Genomic DNA, 18,409 nt, shown 5'->3' on the forward strand with positions numbered 1-18,409 from the left:
CAATTTTGTGCTATGCACGGCACATTTGCATATTATTATTATTGAGGAAAGGGTGTTGTGAGGAAGGAGAGACAGACACCACTGCTCCTCAAAACTGCTTCTGCATGCATCAGGCTGAAAGGAGGAAAGAGAGAACGAAGTGACTAGGGAGTGTCGCGGCTGTCTTTCGGTCTCTCTGTCTTTGCCTCGCTCCATCTCTCCATCTCCACTGCACCTCTCTGTCCTCGTTCTAGCTTCCTCTCTGTCTCTCTTTCCCTCTCTCTCTTTCTGTTCTCCGTCTCTCTGTCTCTCTCGTGCCTCCTCTCTCAGCATTCCTCTGTCTCTCGTTCCTCCCTTCCTGTCTCCCCTCTCTGGACATTTCTCTCTCCCCTCGCTGCGCTCTCAGTCTTCGTTACTGTGCTCAGGGAAATGCACCTTCAGCCTGTGTTTCTTCTCTTTGCAGCTGTCTCCTTTCCCCCGTCTGCTCTCTCTGCTCTGTCTCGGGCTCTCTCTCCCCTTTGTCTTTGTGTGTGTGGATCTCCGGGTTCCAGCCCCTGCACGGTGTCTCCCGTCTGGCGGGCCCTTGTCGCCTTGCTGGCAGCTGCACCTGTGACCCATCTCTGGGTATCTTGCGGAGGACTGTGTTTCACTGTTTCTCTCCATCTTCTGCTCTGTCCCTTCCTGGCTGGGGAGAGCATGCTCTTCTCCCAGCCTCAGTCTCAGTCTGTTTTAGCCTCTTTTCTGTTTATTTCTGTCTGTCTGTCTGTATCTCTTTTTAAATGTCACCCCCCAAATATTTATTGAGCAGCTATTCCATGCCAGGCACCATTGTCAGCACTGGAGGTAGATTGGTGACCATTGTGGAGCATTTCAGGGAGCGTGCGTTCGTTCCAGTGGAGAGATAGACACGTGACCCTGGCCGCCCGGCTCGGTCCCCTGGGCAGAGGAGCAGTGGACAGGCTTGGCAGGGGAGAGACTCAGGCCTGTGAGGGTGAGCTGGCTGTGCTCTGAGCTTCTCCTGACACCCCCCATCCCTAGATTAGGGACTGTGGGCTGCTCAAGAGTGTTAGAGATTAGAGTGTGGGACCCATTTGCCTGCTCAACAACATTCATTATGAGCCAGGCTGGAGGAGACAAAAGTAAAGCAAAAAAGCCCCCAGCCCATGTGAGGCCACAGTCTGTGCAGGAGGGAGACAAGGATAATACCTGCTGGAGCAGAGGAAGGAAACAGCACATGCTTTGGGCACTCACGAGAGGTCAGGAAGCCTTTACCTCCTCTTCCCTCTCCCTACCTCTGACAGTATTTGGCCTACATAGCGTTAAAAAGGACTTGAGCAGCTGTCTTTTATATATATATATATATAGTTCATTTGAGCCAACATTTGAAAATGGGGATATTTTATATGAAGCTCAGGATTTCCTGCTTCTCTTGAAAAAAGTCAGCAGATCTGGATATACGCCGTGTTCATTTTCACATGGCAATAATTGGTTGAAGCTGTGTCAAAACTGTCCCCTTAGATGGGGGCTGCAGCTTCCAGGTCCCCCCAGTCCCTACCAAATCTTCCTGTGTCCCTGACATGGAGGTCAAGGTCTAGCTGCCCCTGTATCACCTGAGAGCTTATGCTGTGGCTCTACTTACACTGGAGGAACATTTCTCTGTGCCGTCTCCATCTAAAGTGGGAAAACGAAAGGTAGCAAGGAAAGGACGTGGTGGAGCCCAGCTTTTGAGTTTGCAGTGCTGACCCGGAGCAGCCACCACACACATCCAGCCAGCGTCTCTGCCCTGGCTGCCGTGCAGGGGCCCCCAGGCCATCCACACCCTCCCCTGGGCCTCGAGTCCCCTCCACCGCAGTGGGCTCCCTCCCTCCTGCTGCCACTGCTCAGGGTCCTGGTGGCAGCATGACCAGCTTGGTGGGAAATGTGTAGGAGGGACAGTCAGTCCCATGACCACTGCCTTGGGACAAAAGGAAAGGGGGGGTCTCTTCAGAACCACAATTCACCAGCAGCGTTGGTTTTCCCACCCAAGAGGCCTCTTATTTTGTCCCTCCCACATGTTTCCAAATGGCAGTGCAGGTGGCCAGACCAGCAAATGCAGCCTAGGAGAGAGGTGGGGTCAGGGAGCACATGGCAGACAAGTGACAGGGAGTCTGAGCAAGAGACGAGAGGCAAGGGGCTGTATGATATGGGGAGAAATAGATGCAGGAGCCAAGGAGGAAGCACTTCTTAGTCATTCTCAGCATACATTTATTGAGTGCTTACTGTGTGCCAGGAAGTAAGCCAGGTACTAGAAACAGCAGAGGGGCAGGAAGAGTCAGGGTCAGCGGCTGAGTTGTCAGAGACACTGTACTGACCTTGGTTAACACAGGGACCAATTAACCCTTGAGGTGCCACTCAGAGGGCCTGGGCTGGGTCTTTGGGCCTGGCCTGCTTAGGTGTTCTTTCTAGAAATGGAAAGGGATTCAGAGAGGCAAGATCCTTCCCCTCTTTTCCATCCAGGTGGAGAGGCACACAGACAAGCTCCTACACATTCCTCCAAACATACACACACCCTGACATGCCCAGGATACACCTCACAGTCTCACACACACGCGTGCGCACACACGCACATACACACAGGCATGGCCAAGCAGCTTTACAAGGGGGTGACATGGAGGTGCTGCCTCCATGGCCGTGATTTGAGTCACCCTGCTCATGGTAAACCTGTCCACCATTTAGAGATTCTCTTGAGAAGCTTCTTGGCCAAGTCTAACCAGAATGTGAAAGACATAAAAGAGAAATGAACAAGGGAATAACTTCTTAAGGCTTTTGCATAGAGAGGGGTTCTGAGAGGGGTCAGAAGATACAGATCTTTCTTTACTTGGCCATGAGTCTGTCCTGGTCAGAGCTGCCTAAAGCAGGGACCCTGCTACATGAACCTCCTTCCCTGTGCTATCTGCCACCTTCCAGGGTCCTGAAAATGGTGTTGCTACTGTTAAGTAGCTGTTGAGTGCCAGGCATTGTACCGTGCAGGTGCTTTACCTCCATGCTCGCTTAGCTGCACTGTGAGGGTACTAGTACCACCATTTTACAGATGAGGAGACTGAAGCTCCAGACTCGTCTAAGGTCACCTAGACAGGATGTGGCGGGGCCTCTCACCTGTGCTCTTCCCTCATTGCCTCCTCAGCATGGGGTGATGGGGCCTCACTCTGAGAAGGGCCAAGGTCTGGAAGCTGCCCAGGCTGGTGAGAACCACTAACCTCAAAGACCAAGGGGCGTAGGTGGTAGCGCGGTGCTGGCAGGGAAAGGCTGTGCTGCGCATGGCCGCCACCCCTGTGGGTGCTGCACCTCCTGTCCAGCACCCGGAAAGCTCAGTTTTCACCCCAGGGTTTGGCGGGGACAGGCTCACAGAGCCCACCTGCTCACTCTGACCCCTCACCCCAGGGGAGGGCTGCAGCCCGTGAATAACCAACTCACTTTGGGGGTCCTGGGCTCCTAAGCCTCATAATCCCACAGTCTGGATTTGAGGAAAATGGGCTACCATCCTTGAGTTGGGCCCCTAGTGATGGGCACAGATAAGGTACCTCACTGCCCCAAGGACCCATGAGAACCCCTCGTACTGTTCTTCAGAGGGAGGAGGCTGCTGCTGAAATAGCCCCGATTCTGTTGAGAAGTCAGACCCCTCACCCCCTCTGCCCCTGGTTGTATATCTGCCCGAATGCACCACAGGCTGACATGCAAGTCCATCCAACATTCCACTTGGCTGATTGTCCTTGTGCTACTGTCGGGACAGTCCTGCACATGTAACCCTGATAGTGGATGTTCCACCATTTTCAGTGTCCTTGGGTCCTAGGGCAATGTGATGCCCTCCTCAGACTGCACAGCCCAGGGCCATGACAAGGAGGGTTTGAGTAGTTCTTTTGACCAGGACAATACTGGGAACAAGAAGGGAAGGGAGATGGAGCACAATAGAAAGAATCCATAAGGGCCTGCAATCATATCTCTGGCCTTCCTGAGGGCTAGAACCTTCCCTATGTAGAGGCGCAGGCAGTGGGAACCGTAGGCAGAGGCCTAGAGGGTTTGGAGAAAGCCAACCCCAAAGGCATGCCTAGGCCCCAGCGTCTAGGGAGACTGCAGAGGGGCTCCTAGCAGCACTCCTGAGGCTGGCCCAGCCTACTTTCTTGCTGGTTGATAGAGGGCCTGGGGTCATTTCCTGCTCCTGCCCACCAGGAGACTAGAGGACAAGGGGGAAGATCACAGGGCTGTAGCCACTTGGTGCCACTGCCTTTGATCAACCTGTGGTCCCTTCCCCATCGCACGGGACTCCTCTTGGGGGTTGGGGTGACCAGGGAATTGCTCCAAGTACCTATCAGCCTCTGTGCTGAGATGACTCTACTGAGCAGAGCTCACCCCACTCCCCTGAGGAAGCGCTTGGCTTCAAGAAACGGAGATCATGCCTGAGCCTGCTCCCCTTCCTCAGGCTTTTGCCACCCTGATCCAATGACTTAGACCCATATGTGGGACCTGGTTCTAATCTTGCAAGTTACTCCACCTGTCTGAGCCTCAATTTTTCCAGCTGTAAAATAGGGATGATAGTATCTATTTAATTCCTAGATTGTTACCATGGTTCAATGATAATAATAGGCAGATGTAACCTGCCAACTCTATACAGTCAGGGCTGAATGACTGGACTCTGAGTAGGGAGTGGGGTGCAGATGGTACCCAACCCATCTGGCTAGCCACCACCCTGGAACCCTGCTCCCACGTTCGTGTCTCTAACCCCCACGCACTGTTGGCTCTGGACTGTTTTCCACCCTTAATTCTAGTTCCTCAATGCCTACTTCCTCCCACAAAGCGCCACACCCTATGGGTGGGTGACGGAGCCTGGGCGCTGCTGGGGGCAGCACAGGCTGTGTCTGCCCAACCTCAGTACATTTTCCCAGCTGGAAGGGCACTTACTAATCAGCATTTCACCAAACTTCATTGGGAGGACCCAAACTTTGGGAGGCACCAGAATCATAGTCAGAGGCCAGACCTGGGGCCTACATTTTTAACTAGCAGCCCAGGCACTTCTGCTGCAGGTGGTAGCTGAGCCACACGTGGAGGAGGGTGGCTCTCTTGCTAGAACCACTCCTCAGCAGCACACCCTGAGAGCCACAAAGTTCATGAGCCTGCGCAAAGTGCTGGATGTAAAGAAATAGGTTTGGCTCTAACTCAACATTTCCTAAATTTAACCTTAAAATTTTTTTTATTTTGGCAGCTGGCTGGTACAGGGATCCAAACCGTTGACCTTGGTGTTATAACACTGCGTTCTACCCAACTGAGCTAACTGACCAGCCCCCAAATTTAAAAAAAAGTTAGAATAATCATTAACATATCACAGAACTAGTGTTCTGAGGAGTGGTTTGCAAAATGTCAATCCTGATTTTTTTTTTTTGGTTTTGATTTTTAATATTTGAGTAGGCTGCCGCCTAGGAGATCCATTGTGTGCGAGGTGCTCAACTGCAGAGCTCAGATTTGGGCCTGAGTCTGCCCCTTCCTGTTCCCCATTCATTCCCCCCACCACATCCTGATCCTGTTCTGAGCCTCGCGGCTCTCCTGAGGCCATTCTGTCTTGAACTCAGGAGGAACCCTCAGGGTTGTAGAAAAGTGACAGGAAATCTGTGTAGGGGATGACTAGGGGTTGAGATTAGCTCGTTTGGCTGAAATAAACAGCAGTGGAGGGGATGGCCCACACTTGTCGGCACAAGCCCAGTTTGTTTGAGGGGTAGTAAGGTCTATTACTGGCCACTGCCCCTCCCAAGAGGTCAGTCACCCAGAGACATGGTGAACAGCTGGGTACAGCTGGACTGGTCAGTAGCAGAAAATCCGTCCTGCCTTTTCTTCTCAAGCTCAAAACAGGCACATGCAGCTGTTAGCTGATATGCTAGAAGGGGCATCTCTTGCCAGAAAGAAAATGGATTTATTGCTTTATAAAAAGAAGTCTGATAAAACTTAAAAGAGAAAAAAACAACTAAAAACCAGCCCACCCCTCTCAGCACTCCCAGGAGGTCTCAGACACATTTCCAGGGGGCAGTCAAGGTGGGTGGGTTGGTGAGGGGGGGCCCCTGGCCTCTCCCACATAAATAGCTCTGGGGCCCAGCTTCAGGGCCCTGGGTGGAGTCTGCCAGCAGGGGGCACTGTGGCACCGCAGATTTGGACAAACTCCTGGCAATGAGCAAGGCTGGCTCCTGGGCATTGGGCCTACTGCAGGCCTGGCTGGCGCCTGGTCTGGTCCGTGAAGATAAGAGCAGACCCCCAGAGCGCCCTCCCCCCACCTGTATACACCCCCCCCCACACACACACACCCCTCGGCCCCTCACAAAGCCACTTCCCCGCCCAGGCCTGGACCTCCTTGTCTGTTTGCTGCAGGCTTATTTACACCCCTACAAAAGCAGCTGTGTATGGGTAGGGGGCACCCTAGTGGTGACCCTTTAGTTTCCTTCAGGTTGCAGAATGGACTGAGGGTGGTAGTGGACACGAGCTCCCCCATGGCCCTGAGGGAGGAAGTGAGGGACAACTCATTAGCCTTGTCCACAGCTCTTGAGGCTTTGTGTGAACATCCAGCTCTCCGTCCCCTCCCCAGGCTGTAAGCCAGGGGGGCTTCTCCACAGGCCTTGAATGGGAGGACAGGCCATGGACAGGCCACAGGGGGCTGGAAATTCAAGAGTTAGCACCAACAACAGGAAGCAGGTCCTTCCTTCCTCAGGCAGCCTCAGACTGGCCAGGGGAGGAGGTGAGAGGCCAGGCGGGGGTGCAGAGAGTGCAAGCCTTTGTCCTCAGGCAGGTATGCTTGGTGGGCATGCAGCTGAGGGTGGGTGGTGGGCAGTGGAAGGCAGACCCCTCTGCTTTGGCAAGAGGCAGAATCCAGACACTCGAGGGGGAGAGCCTGCTTGCAGGGGGTACTCTCGACTGCTGCAGGTGCCATGGAGACCCAAGGCCCCAGGGTCCCCTGGGGGTGGCAAAGCAAATTCAGGGCAGCGCCCGCTCCCAGCAGTAGGAAACCCACCCACCCTGGGCCCTCTCCTGTCCTTCTGCAGAGCTCCAAGGCAGGTCCAGGGCTCTGGGTGGGGGAGTGTAGACTCCAATGTGGTAAAGGAGAAGGTCCTGGGGGTGCGTGGGGTCCTCTGGGGTGGGGAGGAGGACGTCGGCCAGTCACTGAAGCACAGGCAGGAAGCCACAGTTCTGAGGTGGCAGGCGCTACACGAAAGCCTCCCGGTTGGACGAGCCGTTGATCTTGAGGAAAAGCTTGTCGTCCTCTCTCTTCTGCTGCAGCTGCTTCTCCAGCTGGCGTCGGTAGCAGATCAGGTAGAGGGGCAGGCAGAACCCCAGCATGCTCACGGCAAGCAGCCCCACATTCACCTGGGGAGGCAGGAAGAAAGCAGCTATCACGGGAGGTGGAGGACCAGGCGGGGGACTAGCAGCGGCGGTGGTCTTTGCAGGGTCAGGCTCAAGATACTCCCCATACTCAGGTTTGGGAAAGGGGAGAAGGTCATAGGAGACAAGAGGAGGAAATGAGACAGGAAGGTTCAAGAGATCTAAGGGCCACTGCCTTCTACATTCCACATTCCAGCATCCAAATTCCCCAGTCCTCCACGGGCTACCCAGCAGCCCTTAGGGCCTGGGCCCTGCACCTCTGACCTACTCATCTGAATCTCTGGGGAGGGGTGGGGTGGGGTGGGGAGACAAGCACATGGTACCTGGTTAAGAATCCTGGCCCTCGGCAGGAGGGGCTGAGATAGGAACTTTGCCCTATTTACATTTTTCTCCTTTTGCCTGGCCACCATTTACAAGGGGACCCAGAATTGATCCTATAACCAAAGTTCCCAAACTGCCTGTCCCCAGGGCTCTGAAGCCCCATGGATGATGCTTCCCAGCTCCCAGTCAGCAGAGTGGAGCAGATGCCGTGACCACTGCCCCCCGACCTTGCTTACCCACAGAGGGTCTCCTTCGAGGGGACCCATCATGGCCAGAAACAGCGGCTGCTGCAGGAGAGCGAAGAGCGCACTGACCAGAGACTGCAGTCCCGTGAGGCTGCCAAACTGGGTAGAGGGGTACCTGGCGGGGCAATCGAGACCCGTCATAGCCAGTGTCCTTCCCAGGCTCTCCAAACCCTGGCCTGGCCCCAGGTGTGCTGGTGCCCCGAGTCTGCACCTTTGGTGCCAGAGAAGGGAGAGGCAGGGAAAGCCTCAGAGGACAGGGGGGCCAGCCCTTGGATGACCTTCTGCTGAGCAGTTCTGCAAAGTGTTTCTCTTTCAGACCAGCCTGAGGCCCCAAACTCTGGGGAGGGCCTGTCTCACCCAGATGGGCCCTGGGCCTGTGGGTGTCTGGCTGTGTTGGGTGGAAAGTGCAGAGTCAATGGGAGTCTGCGGCTTGGGAAACAGGCCCAGGGAGCAGGTTGGCAGCTGGGCCTGGTGCTGCTGTACCCTCATCCAGAGCAGCATTGTGTAATCACGGAAATTTGGCGTCACAGCTCTCACCCAACTCCCTTCAGACCCTGCCAGGGAAGCCACAACTTCCATCAGGCCTGGGGAGGGAAGGTGGCGGACAAGTAGACCTGGAATGACCCCCATGGGACACTGCTAGAAGGGGCAGAGATTTCTGGGTTAAATATCAGCAAATACTGGGCTTTGCTACCCCTGAGGCGGGAAGGGGCTCCCAGCAAGGAATGAGCTGGTGTCAGAGTCAGAGGCAGTGGATGATGGCATTTGGGTTCCAGTTTGGGGGCCAAGCAAAGGAGGAACAACTGTAGTTCTTTATGGATATGTGGCCTCTTGGAAAAAGATATAGGTTTCATTTCAGCCACGGCCTGAGAAGGCTATGGCCAGGACTGGGCCCTTTGAGGCTCTGGGTGAGACTGGTACATTCTGGGCTCAGTCACCCATATCACTGCCCTTGCTGAGGGCCATTTGAACTTCAACACTTAGCTTCAGGCAGCCAAAACACAACCCCTGTTCTTCCCAGTGAGCAGCCAGGGCAGCCCCAGGACTAGGCTGAGCAGTGGCCCTGGGGCCATGATAGCTACACAAGGGCACTGACCCTGGTGGGGACTGACTTCGTGTTAAATGCCAAGACCTGTGGGCACCCAGCCATCTGCCCGCTGACCTACCTCCTGCCAGACGTGGCCTTCCCCTGACCTGGTACCTGGGCTCTGATGCAAGATGAACCCTGCTAGGGCAGGCTGGCCCAGCCTCTGGGTCTCAGTCCCACTAGCAACCTCCCTCAGGTCATGTCCTTGCCCTCATCCGCCAGACCACCCATAGCTTCCAGGACTTACACAGCGGCATACAGGCCCCCAACAGCAGAGTGGATGAATCCTCGCACAATGGTGTGCAGGATGAAGGAGAGGATCTGAGGGAGCAAGAGCAGGCTGTGAGCAGAAGACCACGAGGAACCTTCCTTGTCCCCTACCTTCCAATTCCTGAGGTCCTGGAGTTGGCTGGTACCAGCTCTACAGAGCCAGTGGTTGAATTTTCAGGAATTTTGTGAGCCAGTTGTTAAACAGTCATTATTAAAAATTAAATTATATAAACTTACAATTAAATTATACTAAAATTAAGGTAAAGAATACTCAGAACTCATCACTTCCTAATTATTTTACTGTTTTACTTCTACCTATGCTCTTAAGTTTTTTTACATCTGTTGTATGTGTGTCGTGGAAACACTATATGATGGTGTGTTACTGTGAATCTGTTTCCAATTCCACATTCAGTGACATCATATTGGTAGCTTGAAATCACCCATGACGACTGCATTTACAACACAGAAATCTGCAAACATTACAAATTAGGGCTTCCCATCCCCACCCTCCCATGCCCATCTGTTGTTAAATATGTATCAGCACAGCACTGAGTAGGAGGTCACTAATCATGACCTTGATCTCCTGCCTTAGCCCAACTGAGGACTGTGCTCAAAGGTCTCCCTGCCTGGCCACTCAGTCCCTACTGGCAGGTAGCTGTCCTCACCTTCCGAGCAAAGCTCTACCACTATCTCCAGGAGGGCCTCTTCCCAGGACGGCCACTGTTGGCAGGCTCAGCAAGCTCTGAGAAGCACTTGTTAATGATTCCTGAGAGGCACAAGAGCTGTCCACATTGCCACTAGGACCCTGTGTTTGCCCTTTGTTTCTTTTGCACCCAGCCCTGCCACCTTGCTCAGCAGCCAGGATCTGTTCCTGGGAATGCGGGTAGAGGGGCAGGGGCTGCTCTCTGCAGTGTTGTGAGAGGGCTGGGCCAGTATGTGCGTGCACATGCACACACATACTTGTGCAGGCTCCCCTCTCCACTTCAAATGCCTTGTTGCCTTTCCACAACTTTTCTTTCAATGAGAACTAAATAAAACAAAAAGCAGATGACTCTTCCCACTCGGAATTACCCCTTAACTGGACAAGGAGGCCAGGGCAAGGGTCTACCATTCTTCTTTTTTATTATTTTAGGGTCTACCAGTCTTGCAGACAGGGCAGCCCATGAGGTCAGGGACGCATGACACTCCATTCTGAAGTTGGTACAGGTCTCCAGTGGCTTACCCTGGTCTGCACACCCAGTATCAGCACGTACACATGAGAGCACCCATAGGTGGTACACCCTTGAGTGTTCACGTACCCCAACACCTGCCCACTTGTAAAAAGGAAGGGATTTTGCTTTCTTCCTGAACCTGGCCCAAGATCCATCTGGACTTGGGCTTCACCCATCTTGAAGCATTGCCATCACTCATGTCCCTTCAAAGTTTGTAAACTCGGGATTGGGGCCAAAACCAACAGCTAGGCCATTTTCATAGACCTAAGGGTGGGGCCAGGCAGGTAACAAAGTCTACCTTACTTGTTTGCAATCTCTGCCAAATCAGGTTTCAAAACCACCAGAAATCTTGTGCAAAGGAAATAAGCTTTTGAACCAACATGCCAAGCAGTCATCACGGTCTTCCTCCCTCTCTGCAGGACAGAGACCCTGCGGGCACTCCTGTACTGGGGAAGTAGATGTTCCCACCAACCCCACAGATTGGCCAGACCTCTTTGGACATCAGATTCCAGCTGTCTGAGCAAATGCAAAACAAGTAATCGCACAACTGCCCAAACAGTTCTGGGAAATGGCATGATGGTGGTATTCATGGTATGCAAGATGCCCAAAAGACCAAGAAGAACAGTCTGTCTTCACAGAGGAGTTCTTCTGTGAAAGACAATCCAAGTTTCCTTCCCAGCTCACCCCCAACATCAAGCACAGAGCCTGGCATGTAACAGGCCCTCAGCAACTAACGGCAGGCTGCTTGGCCGGCTGTTGAACTGAATGATGAAAAGTCACCATTTGCTTTGTTGATGGCTTCTGTGACACATCGTCTTTAAACAACATCCCTTCTGGTTGTCCTATACCCCACCCGTACTCTCCCTCTACCCATACCCACCTGTAGAGGCAGGTTGGGAATAAGGCAGGTCACCCCAAAACCCACGAGCAGCAGGTTTGTAAAGGCGAAGGCCCGTGTGGCGTTGGTGACCTTCTGGATCTGCCGGTCCCGCTTCTTCACCTTCTTCTCACCTCTGTGGAGACAAAGAGCATATGCAGGAGCTGGGGGGTCCCTGGAGGAAGCTGGGTCCCCCCAAGAAGTCAGGCCTTGGGAGTCACAGCACATGGAACAGTACAAGACTCAGAGGCCACCCAGGCACATTTGAGGGACTGTGTTGGGGGTAAATCGGCACTAGGAACACTCCTCAGTCCACTTCTCGATTGAGCACTGAGTGTGACCCTCAGAGAAGGGGTCTCAGATACAAGAAGATGGTCATCAACATGCTGCGCTGTTTCAGTGAAGACTGAGCTCAAATGACAGGGAGAGAAGGAGCAGACTGTGCCCGAGTGAGGATGTGGCAAAGCCTCACTTCACCTTTGGCTTCAAGTTCACCCACGTCTCTTACAGGAAGCTGTTAATAAGCCAGATAATAAGCCAAATAAGGGAGCGAATGGACTTCCCCTTGGGGGGCAGGAGAGGGCGAAGGAGAAATAAACATGCAGCAGATGGAACTGGAATGGGCATAAATAACCTCTTGGCTGTCGGACCTGACCTAGATAACAGAGCACTCTCTATAATTATTTCCTTGTGAATTAACCTTTACTGATTCCACCCTCACCAGCCACACAGACACTCCATGGACGATCCTGCGACATCTAAGAATGAATGCCAAGTGTTCCGAGATGTGCAGGGAGTCCCAGACCCACCACTTCCTAACTATGTGACCCTAGGCAAATGACCCAAACTCCTAGCTTCAGTTCCCTCATCTGTAAAATGGATCTGATACAAGTACACACTTCACCATGGTGCCATGAGGCTTAACTGAGATACTGTGCATTAAGTGCCTGGCACGGGGCCTGATACAATAAACAGTAGCTTATTATGTTAAAGTGGAGTCATAGAAGACCACATTTAACTCAGCCTCTGATCTGAGAACCCAGCCCTTACGGAAAGTAGGGCTCTGGTGCCTGTCTAATCCTCACAGTCATGAACACAAGTCTATTAACATATTGTAGTTACAGCTACTACTCAAACCGAGCACAAGAAACCTTGTAGGAAAGTGGGACGGCTTTAAGGTGGTCTACCCATAGCACTGCTCGTGTCAAGGATCTGAGGGCCACCCTAGGGGCAGAAAGGTTTGCCAGCCAGTTGTCTTCACAGACTTCCCTCTGAGAGACCTAAGCGTATGCTGAGCGGGACGAGTGAGCGTTGTAAAGCACTCGTGAGCGGCCTCTTCTCTTGCCTCTCCTGCTGACTGTAGACCTAGCCCGCCACCCTGTGCCCGCCCTGCCTACGCACTGGTCGGTGTCTCCCTCCTCGGGCTCTGCGGAGGTGTCTTCACACTCCTTCAGCCTCCAGTCCATGATGTAGCCGATGGCGGGGGCCGTCAGCAGGCACAGCAGCTGGAGCACGCCGAAGATGGAGGTGTAGAGGCTAACTGGGGAGGAAGGCGGGCTGCGTCATGGAGGCTCCTGGCAGACAGCCCCAGGTGGCAGGTGCTGGACAGAGTCTGGGAAGGGGCCAGTGCCCACAGGCCCTTCTGGGGTCTGCCCCAGAGCCCCTTTGTCATTGTGGGTCTTGAATATAGCCCAGAGACCTTAACTTCTGAAATCAAAGCTGGAAGGGCCGGCCCGTGGCTCACTTGGGAGAGCGTGGTGCTGATGACACCAAGGCCATGGGTTCAGGTTCTTATATAGGGATGGCCGGTTGGCTCACTTGGGAGAGTGTGGTGCTGACAACACCAAGTCAAGGGTTAAGATCCCCCTACTGGTCATCTTAAAAAAAAAAAAAAAGCTGGAGCAAGGGGCTGATCATCCTATTCTCTGCTCCAAATTCCCTGCTTGTTTGCAAGAAACAGCTAATGAAATTCAGTACATCACAGTGACTTCCCCAGAAGCTCCAGGAAGTCACTATGACATGGGAACCACAAAATTACCAATGCCCATGACAAAGGCTGTTGTGTGACTGGCCATGAGATTTCTGCCTCTGGAAATATATCGGGAAGGCATGACTCACAGGGGCTCTGACATAAGGGCTTCTGTCTTCAAAGAGACTTAAAATTATGGTGGGATTTTTCACAGAAATTGAAGCTGAAAGTTGATGGCCACACCCCCACCTCCACCATTCTAGCAAAGAGGATGTTCAGAGTTGGAGGAGAGGAGTTGAACAGAGACTGGCCAGGAAGGGGTGCTGCGATGTTCCCTGGAGAGCCTCCCTGCTTACCCGTGGCCATCACTGCTTCCAGAAAGAAGGCAAAAAAGCAGAAAGGAGAGTGGTTAGTGGCAGAAATCTCCATAGCTGTTATAGAGAGATGGGGAGAGGAGGCAGGCTCGCTGTGGGCCTAGCACACACTCCGTTTCCCACTGAAACCTGACTCTGAGCTTGTGCCAGGGGAGGCCGAGCTTGCACCAGGCTTCTGGGAATGGATTTGGGAGAGGGCCCAGCCTAGGCGCCTGCTGACATTGAGGTGCCTCAATCACGTGCAGCTGGTGCCTTGTCACAGGCGGGCTCGTGAGTCAGGCCTGTGGCGCTGACCAGGCACCATGATGGGGAAGTGGCATGTGAGTGGAAGGCCTGGCAGAATCAGAGTCCCCTACTGCCATGCGGCCCCACGGGAATGTTGCTCTGCCACAGTCATCTCCTGCTGACTTGGAGAGAGGGAAAGGTCAAAGAATCTGCCCCAGACACCAGCTAAGGCATCTGACACCATGGGTCTCCAGCAGATAGCCAGAGCTGGTCTCCCTTCCACCCCATTGGCTCCCTCTCCTTGCAGCAGCCCCTCTGGGCAGAGCCAGGCTGTGGGAGTTGGGCGTAACAGGTCACAGGATGGGAAAAACCAATGCCCTGACTGCCACAGACCAAACTTCCTGGCCTGACTTCCTCTACTTCTTGAAATTGACTTTTTGAATGAAGGAAATAGTTGGAAAAATTCCTCTTGGTCAGCAAAAGATTTCTCCGAGAACTTGAGTAAAAGACGGTGACTCAGCAAGGAGATCTGCCTTCCAAGGACCAGTGAGGGACTCTCTCTGCATATTTCAGGGTGGCCACCTCTCTGGTCCTGAGTGTTTGTAAAAGAAGGTGTTTAGACATGATAGATCGGCTTTCCCCCAAGTGTGTTCCACATATTTTAATGAGTGTCACATAACAAAAAGGGTTCCTGTGGTAGAAATGTAGGGGAACGTTGTTGGACTAAACAAAGCCAAATAGGCTACTTTTCCTGTAGAGCTCCTTAGGGCCTTTACGGAGTAGCGATCGTCATGAATTTTTGCAAGGGTCCATGATGTTCAGTGTTCCCTTGTTTTGCTTCACTGCCAGACTCCCATGCTCTCAGTGGAACCAGTGTTCCTAGCTTTGCTCTTTTCCTTTTTTGAAAACTGAATTTTTGTCTCCTTTAAAAACGGATATTTGATTCCCTATAATGCCTGGAGTATCTTCCTTTTGGTAAAAACAAGGAAACCAACAAAAACATTGTGCACCAGTGAGACTGCCAGTAAAAAGGATTTACCAAATGTGTTTGTCCCACTTAGGGATGACTAATGCTGACTCAGCTCAGGCCCTGGGGAAGTCCTGTCTTTCCTGGTAGAATCAAAACCTCTAATCAGATGAAGAAGACCTTCTGTGCTGTCTTGGAAAAGTGGCGTGTGGGTTATCAGCTCCGTTTACAGAGCTAGCAAGCCTCAACTGGATTACCCGTGCTAAGGGACTCTGCCTGGCCCTGTTTTGTTCAGGATGCAGGTGCCAGCGCAGGCCCAACTGCCTCAAAATTTGCACGCAGCAACCCCACGGCTTCGCGGGGGGCGGGTCTTGGCGCTGGGTGTGATTTGCTATCTTTCAGCAGCACTCAGATGGAATCCACTGTCCTGTGTGATGTTTTCATTTACAGACACGCACATCAATCCTCCCCCTGAGGCCTGGAAAACATACACCACACACCCCAAACACATGGAGCTATTTTAGACCTGCCTTCCCTCCTATACCAGGAAGCCCTGATGGGGACCTGAAAGAACAGGTGGGACTGGCTGTGATGGAAGCGCTCTGACAGGCAGACAGTGCCACTTCTGCTGCCATTTCCTGGCCCTGCTAGTCTGGGTCAGCCTCACACGCTCCAGCTGGCAGCCAGTGGGCTCGACACGGGCCACTGCGAGTGACCAGCACTCTTAGGTGCCCTCCGGTGGGGCTATCATCACAGTCCGGGGCCACCTACCTGTGCTCTGGTCGCCGCTGACCAGGAACTTGAGGATGTTGTTCATGGCCCCCATGTAGAAGATGAGCCGCAGCTGGGTGACGCACATGGTGACCAGGCTGAGCAGCAGGATGGGGCTGAACACGCTCTGCATGAACGAGGGGGCCACTGTGGGGAGAAGGCAGCGGGGCTCAGGGCCGGGGCTCACAGCCCACCCACCCACCATCCAGGGGTCGGGAGCATGGGGAGGAAGCCCCATTTGCAGACCAAGTCACCCCACGCTGGAGGTGAGGAGGGGGGTCACTTAAGGACGGGGCCCTGGAGCTGCAGCTGGGTCCCCCAGGTGTGTGAAACTGGAGTTGGGCAAATCCCGTCACCTCCCTGAGCCTCAGTGTGCTCATCTGTGAAACAGGAGTGGGGTGCCACCTCCCCTTTGGGATGAAGTGGGAATTCACTGAGATGATACCCACAGAGCCCTCAGTGAGCACTGGCCCCAGTGAGGGGGGTGCTGGGGCTGTCCCTCCCAGATCTGGATAAGCTGTCCACTCCCCGTTGCCAGGCTGCAGGTGCAGATGCCCGGCTGATGTCTCGGGCTGCGCAGTGGGTACCTGCAGCATCAGGCTGGCACTTCACCTCCAGGTCGACGGTGGACAGGCATAGCTTGTGGCCCTCCTGCAGCACCCCTTGCTCCTTGGCACTCCTCATGGAGCTGCCCACACTGAGGCGGCGCCCCACTGTGGTCACCTGCTTGTAGAACTGCTTCCCTGTGATCTTGTGGTCAAAGCCCAGCCAGCTGAACTTGATCTTCACCCTGGAGGCCACAAGACAGTGTCTGTTGGTGCTGCCTCGGACCCTGGCTGGGGTGAAGGTTGGGGCAGACAGCACATCTACTTACGAGTAGTCCATGTCCTCTGGTCCTGGGAAGGGCTCCAGAGGCCAGTTAAAGAAGCAGTTGAGGAAAACCAGCCCGGAGCAGCCAGCCCAGACCACGAGGATGATGATGAAGGGGACGCCAAAGTCGTAGATGAGCTGTCAGGCACAATGGGGGGGGGGGCAGAGTTGGCAGAGGGAAGCCAAAGCAGGCAGCCCCTGCTCTCCCTATGCTGAGCTGTGGGAAGAGGCACAGCCCTGTCACCTGGGTGTGTGGTCATCAGATACCCTGTGTTCTAATAATCCCAACTTGCCTTCACTTGCTAGTAATCTGGGCCTGGCATGTCATTAATCCCTTGTGCCTCCACCTTGGGCCAAATGTCACCACCTTGGAGAGGCTTTCCCTGACCACCCCGTTACTGTCACATTGCTGTCTCACTGGCTCAGTGAACAGCCCTGGCTGTGATGACTGTGCTTCTTGATTCATTTACTTTCTAGTATTAGTCTAGCTCCTGGAGGACAGGAACCTACTCGTCTTGTCCGCTGGTGTTTCTCCAGCACCTTGAAGAGTACACACGGTAGGTGCCAAAAACATACTCAAGGGATGGACAGACTCCCTTTGCTCCTGTGTGAAATGGGCGTACCACTGGCATATGTCATGGTGTCGTGGTGGAGGTCAAGTAGGTGTGGTGCTGGCAGTGCTTAGGTCAGGGCCTGGCGGGTGGGCAGCCTGCTGAGCATGTTAGCTGTTATTGTCGTAGCTACCAGCAGCTACACGAGAGTCATCAAAGTACTGGCAGACAGCTGCCCAGCTCCCCAGGGAAGAGACCAGCACACAGACACCGAGGAGGAGGGGGACTTGTAGGCACCTCTGCACTCCAGGAGTGCGGGAATCCCTGGAAATCCACAGGATGGCTGGCCCCAGATTCCTACCTCCTGTGCCCTAGATCCCCAGGTGACAAGCCCACATCTGTGACTCCCTCTCCTCTTTGGCAGCACCCTGCCACACACACACCTGAGGAAAGGGGCTTTTGCTTGGTGCTGGTGCAAGAGGAGGGCAAAGCCCCTGCTGAAGCCTTGGTAAGCAACAGGATTTGGGGTAGGAACAGGGGCTGATCGACTGTGAGGTGTTTGCTTCATCCTGACCCTACGTGACTTCCACGAGCTCAGAGTCCTGCCTGGGAGGGAAACAGCTGAACCAACTTGGCCGAGAGCAGCACTTCGGCTAATGAGGAGCAACAGCCCAACAACAACAGGCTGGGGGGTGGGGGAGGCTGGAGCCGGACTCAGGGCCAGAGACAACTTGCCCACCCCCTTTCCCTACCCCAGCCCAGAAGCACAAAGACAGCCTGCGGTTAACCCTGTAGCGATATGCTGGAACCTTCTGTCCCTGTGGGCCCAGTGGTTCTCTTTTCCTACTCCTGGGGTGCGCAGGTGCATCCTGCCCAGAAGGGAGGGGTGGAGAGGGGCCACCCCTCAGTGCCCATAATTGCATCTCTTTTCTCAGAGAGCTGAAGGAGCCTGGGGGGAGGCCTCTGCACAGACACTAGTATAAAATAAATGCACTGGAAACCCACTGGTCACAGCTCACCTTGATTCCTGGAAAGGTGACTGCCGAGGAGGCATAGGATCCAATCATCAAGGCAATAAACGTGGACCGAAGGTCGCCGAACATGTTGGGCAGCTGAAAGACAAGAAACAGGAAACCTCAGCTGAGAGGATGCACAGAGGAAAGGTGAAGGAGGCGGGAACAGAGAATGGGGCGTGGTCCGGCACCATTTCTCACCTGCTCGCCTTCCTGTGTAAATCACAGGGGTCATTACTGCTAAATGAAAGTTTTTCCTTCCTGGACTGAGCTTGATGAGGGCAGGG

General features: G+C 53.8%; 1 protein-coding gene across 4 annotated transcripts in view; it reads right to left on the bottom strand.

The window, feature by feature from the left end:
- Positions 1-6,518: 6,518 nt before the first annotated feature.
- Positions 6,519-18,409, bottom strand: part of SLC43A2 (solute carrier family 43 member 2) — a 35,867-nt gene continuing 23,976 nt past the window's right edge. For all 4 annotated transcript variants that reach the window (XM_063109563.1, XM_063109564.1, XM_063109565.1 and 1 more), the window contains exons 6-14: positions 18,129-18,221; positions 16,563-16,696; positions 16,276-16,478; positions 15,689-15,835; positions 12,784-12,922; positions 11,386-11,518; positions 9,272-9,345; positions 7,929-8,052; positions 6,519-7,356 (exon numbers count right to left, since the gene is read on the bottom strand). In XM_063109563.1, the coding sequence (XP_062965633.1) occupies positions 7,195-7,356; positions 7,929-8,052; positions 9,272-9,345; positions 11,386-11,518; positions 12,784-12,922; positions 15,689-15,835; positions 16,276-16,478; positions 16,563-16,696; positions 18,129-18,221 (1,209 nt within the window). In that variant the 3' untranslated portion in view covers positions 6,519-7,194. The remainder of the gene's footprint in view (positions 7,357-7,928; positions 8,053-9,271; positions 9,346-11,385; positions 11,519-12,783; positions 12,923-15,688; positions 15,836-16,275; positions 16,479-16,562; positions 16,697-18,128; positions 18,222-18,409) is intronic.

Source organism: Cynocephalus volans, chromosome 10 (assembly GCF_027409185.1).
Source record: "Cynocephalus volans isolate mCynVol1 chromosome 10, mCynVol1.pri, whole genome shotgun sequence".
Taxonomy (NCBI): Eukaryota; Metazoa; Chordata; class Mammalia; order Dermoptera; family Cynocephalidae; genus Cynocephalus; species Cynocephalus volans.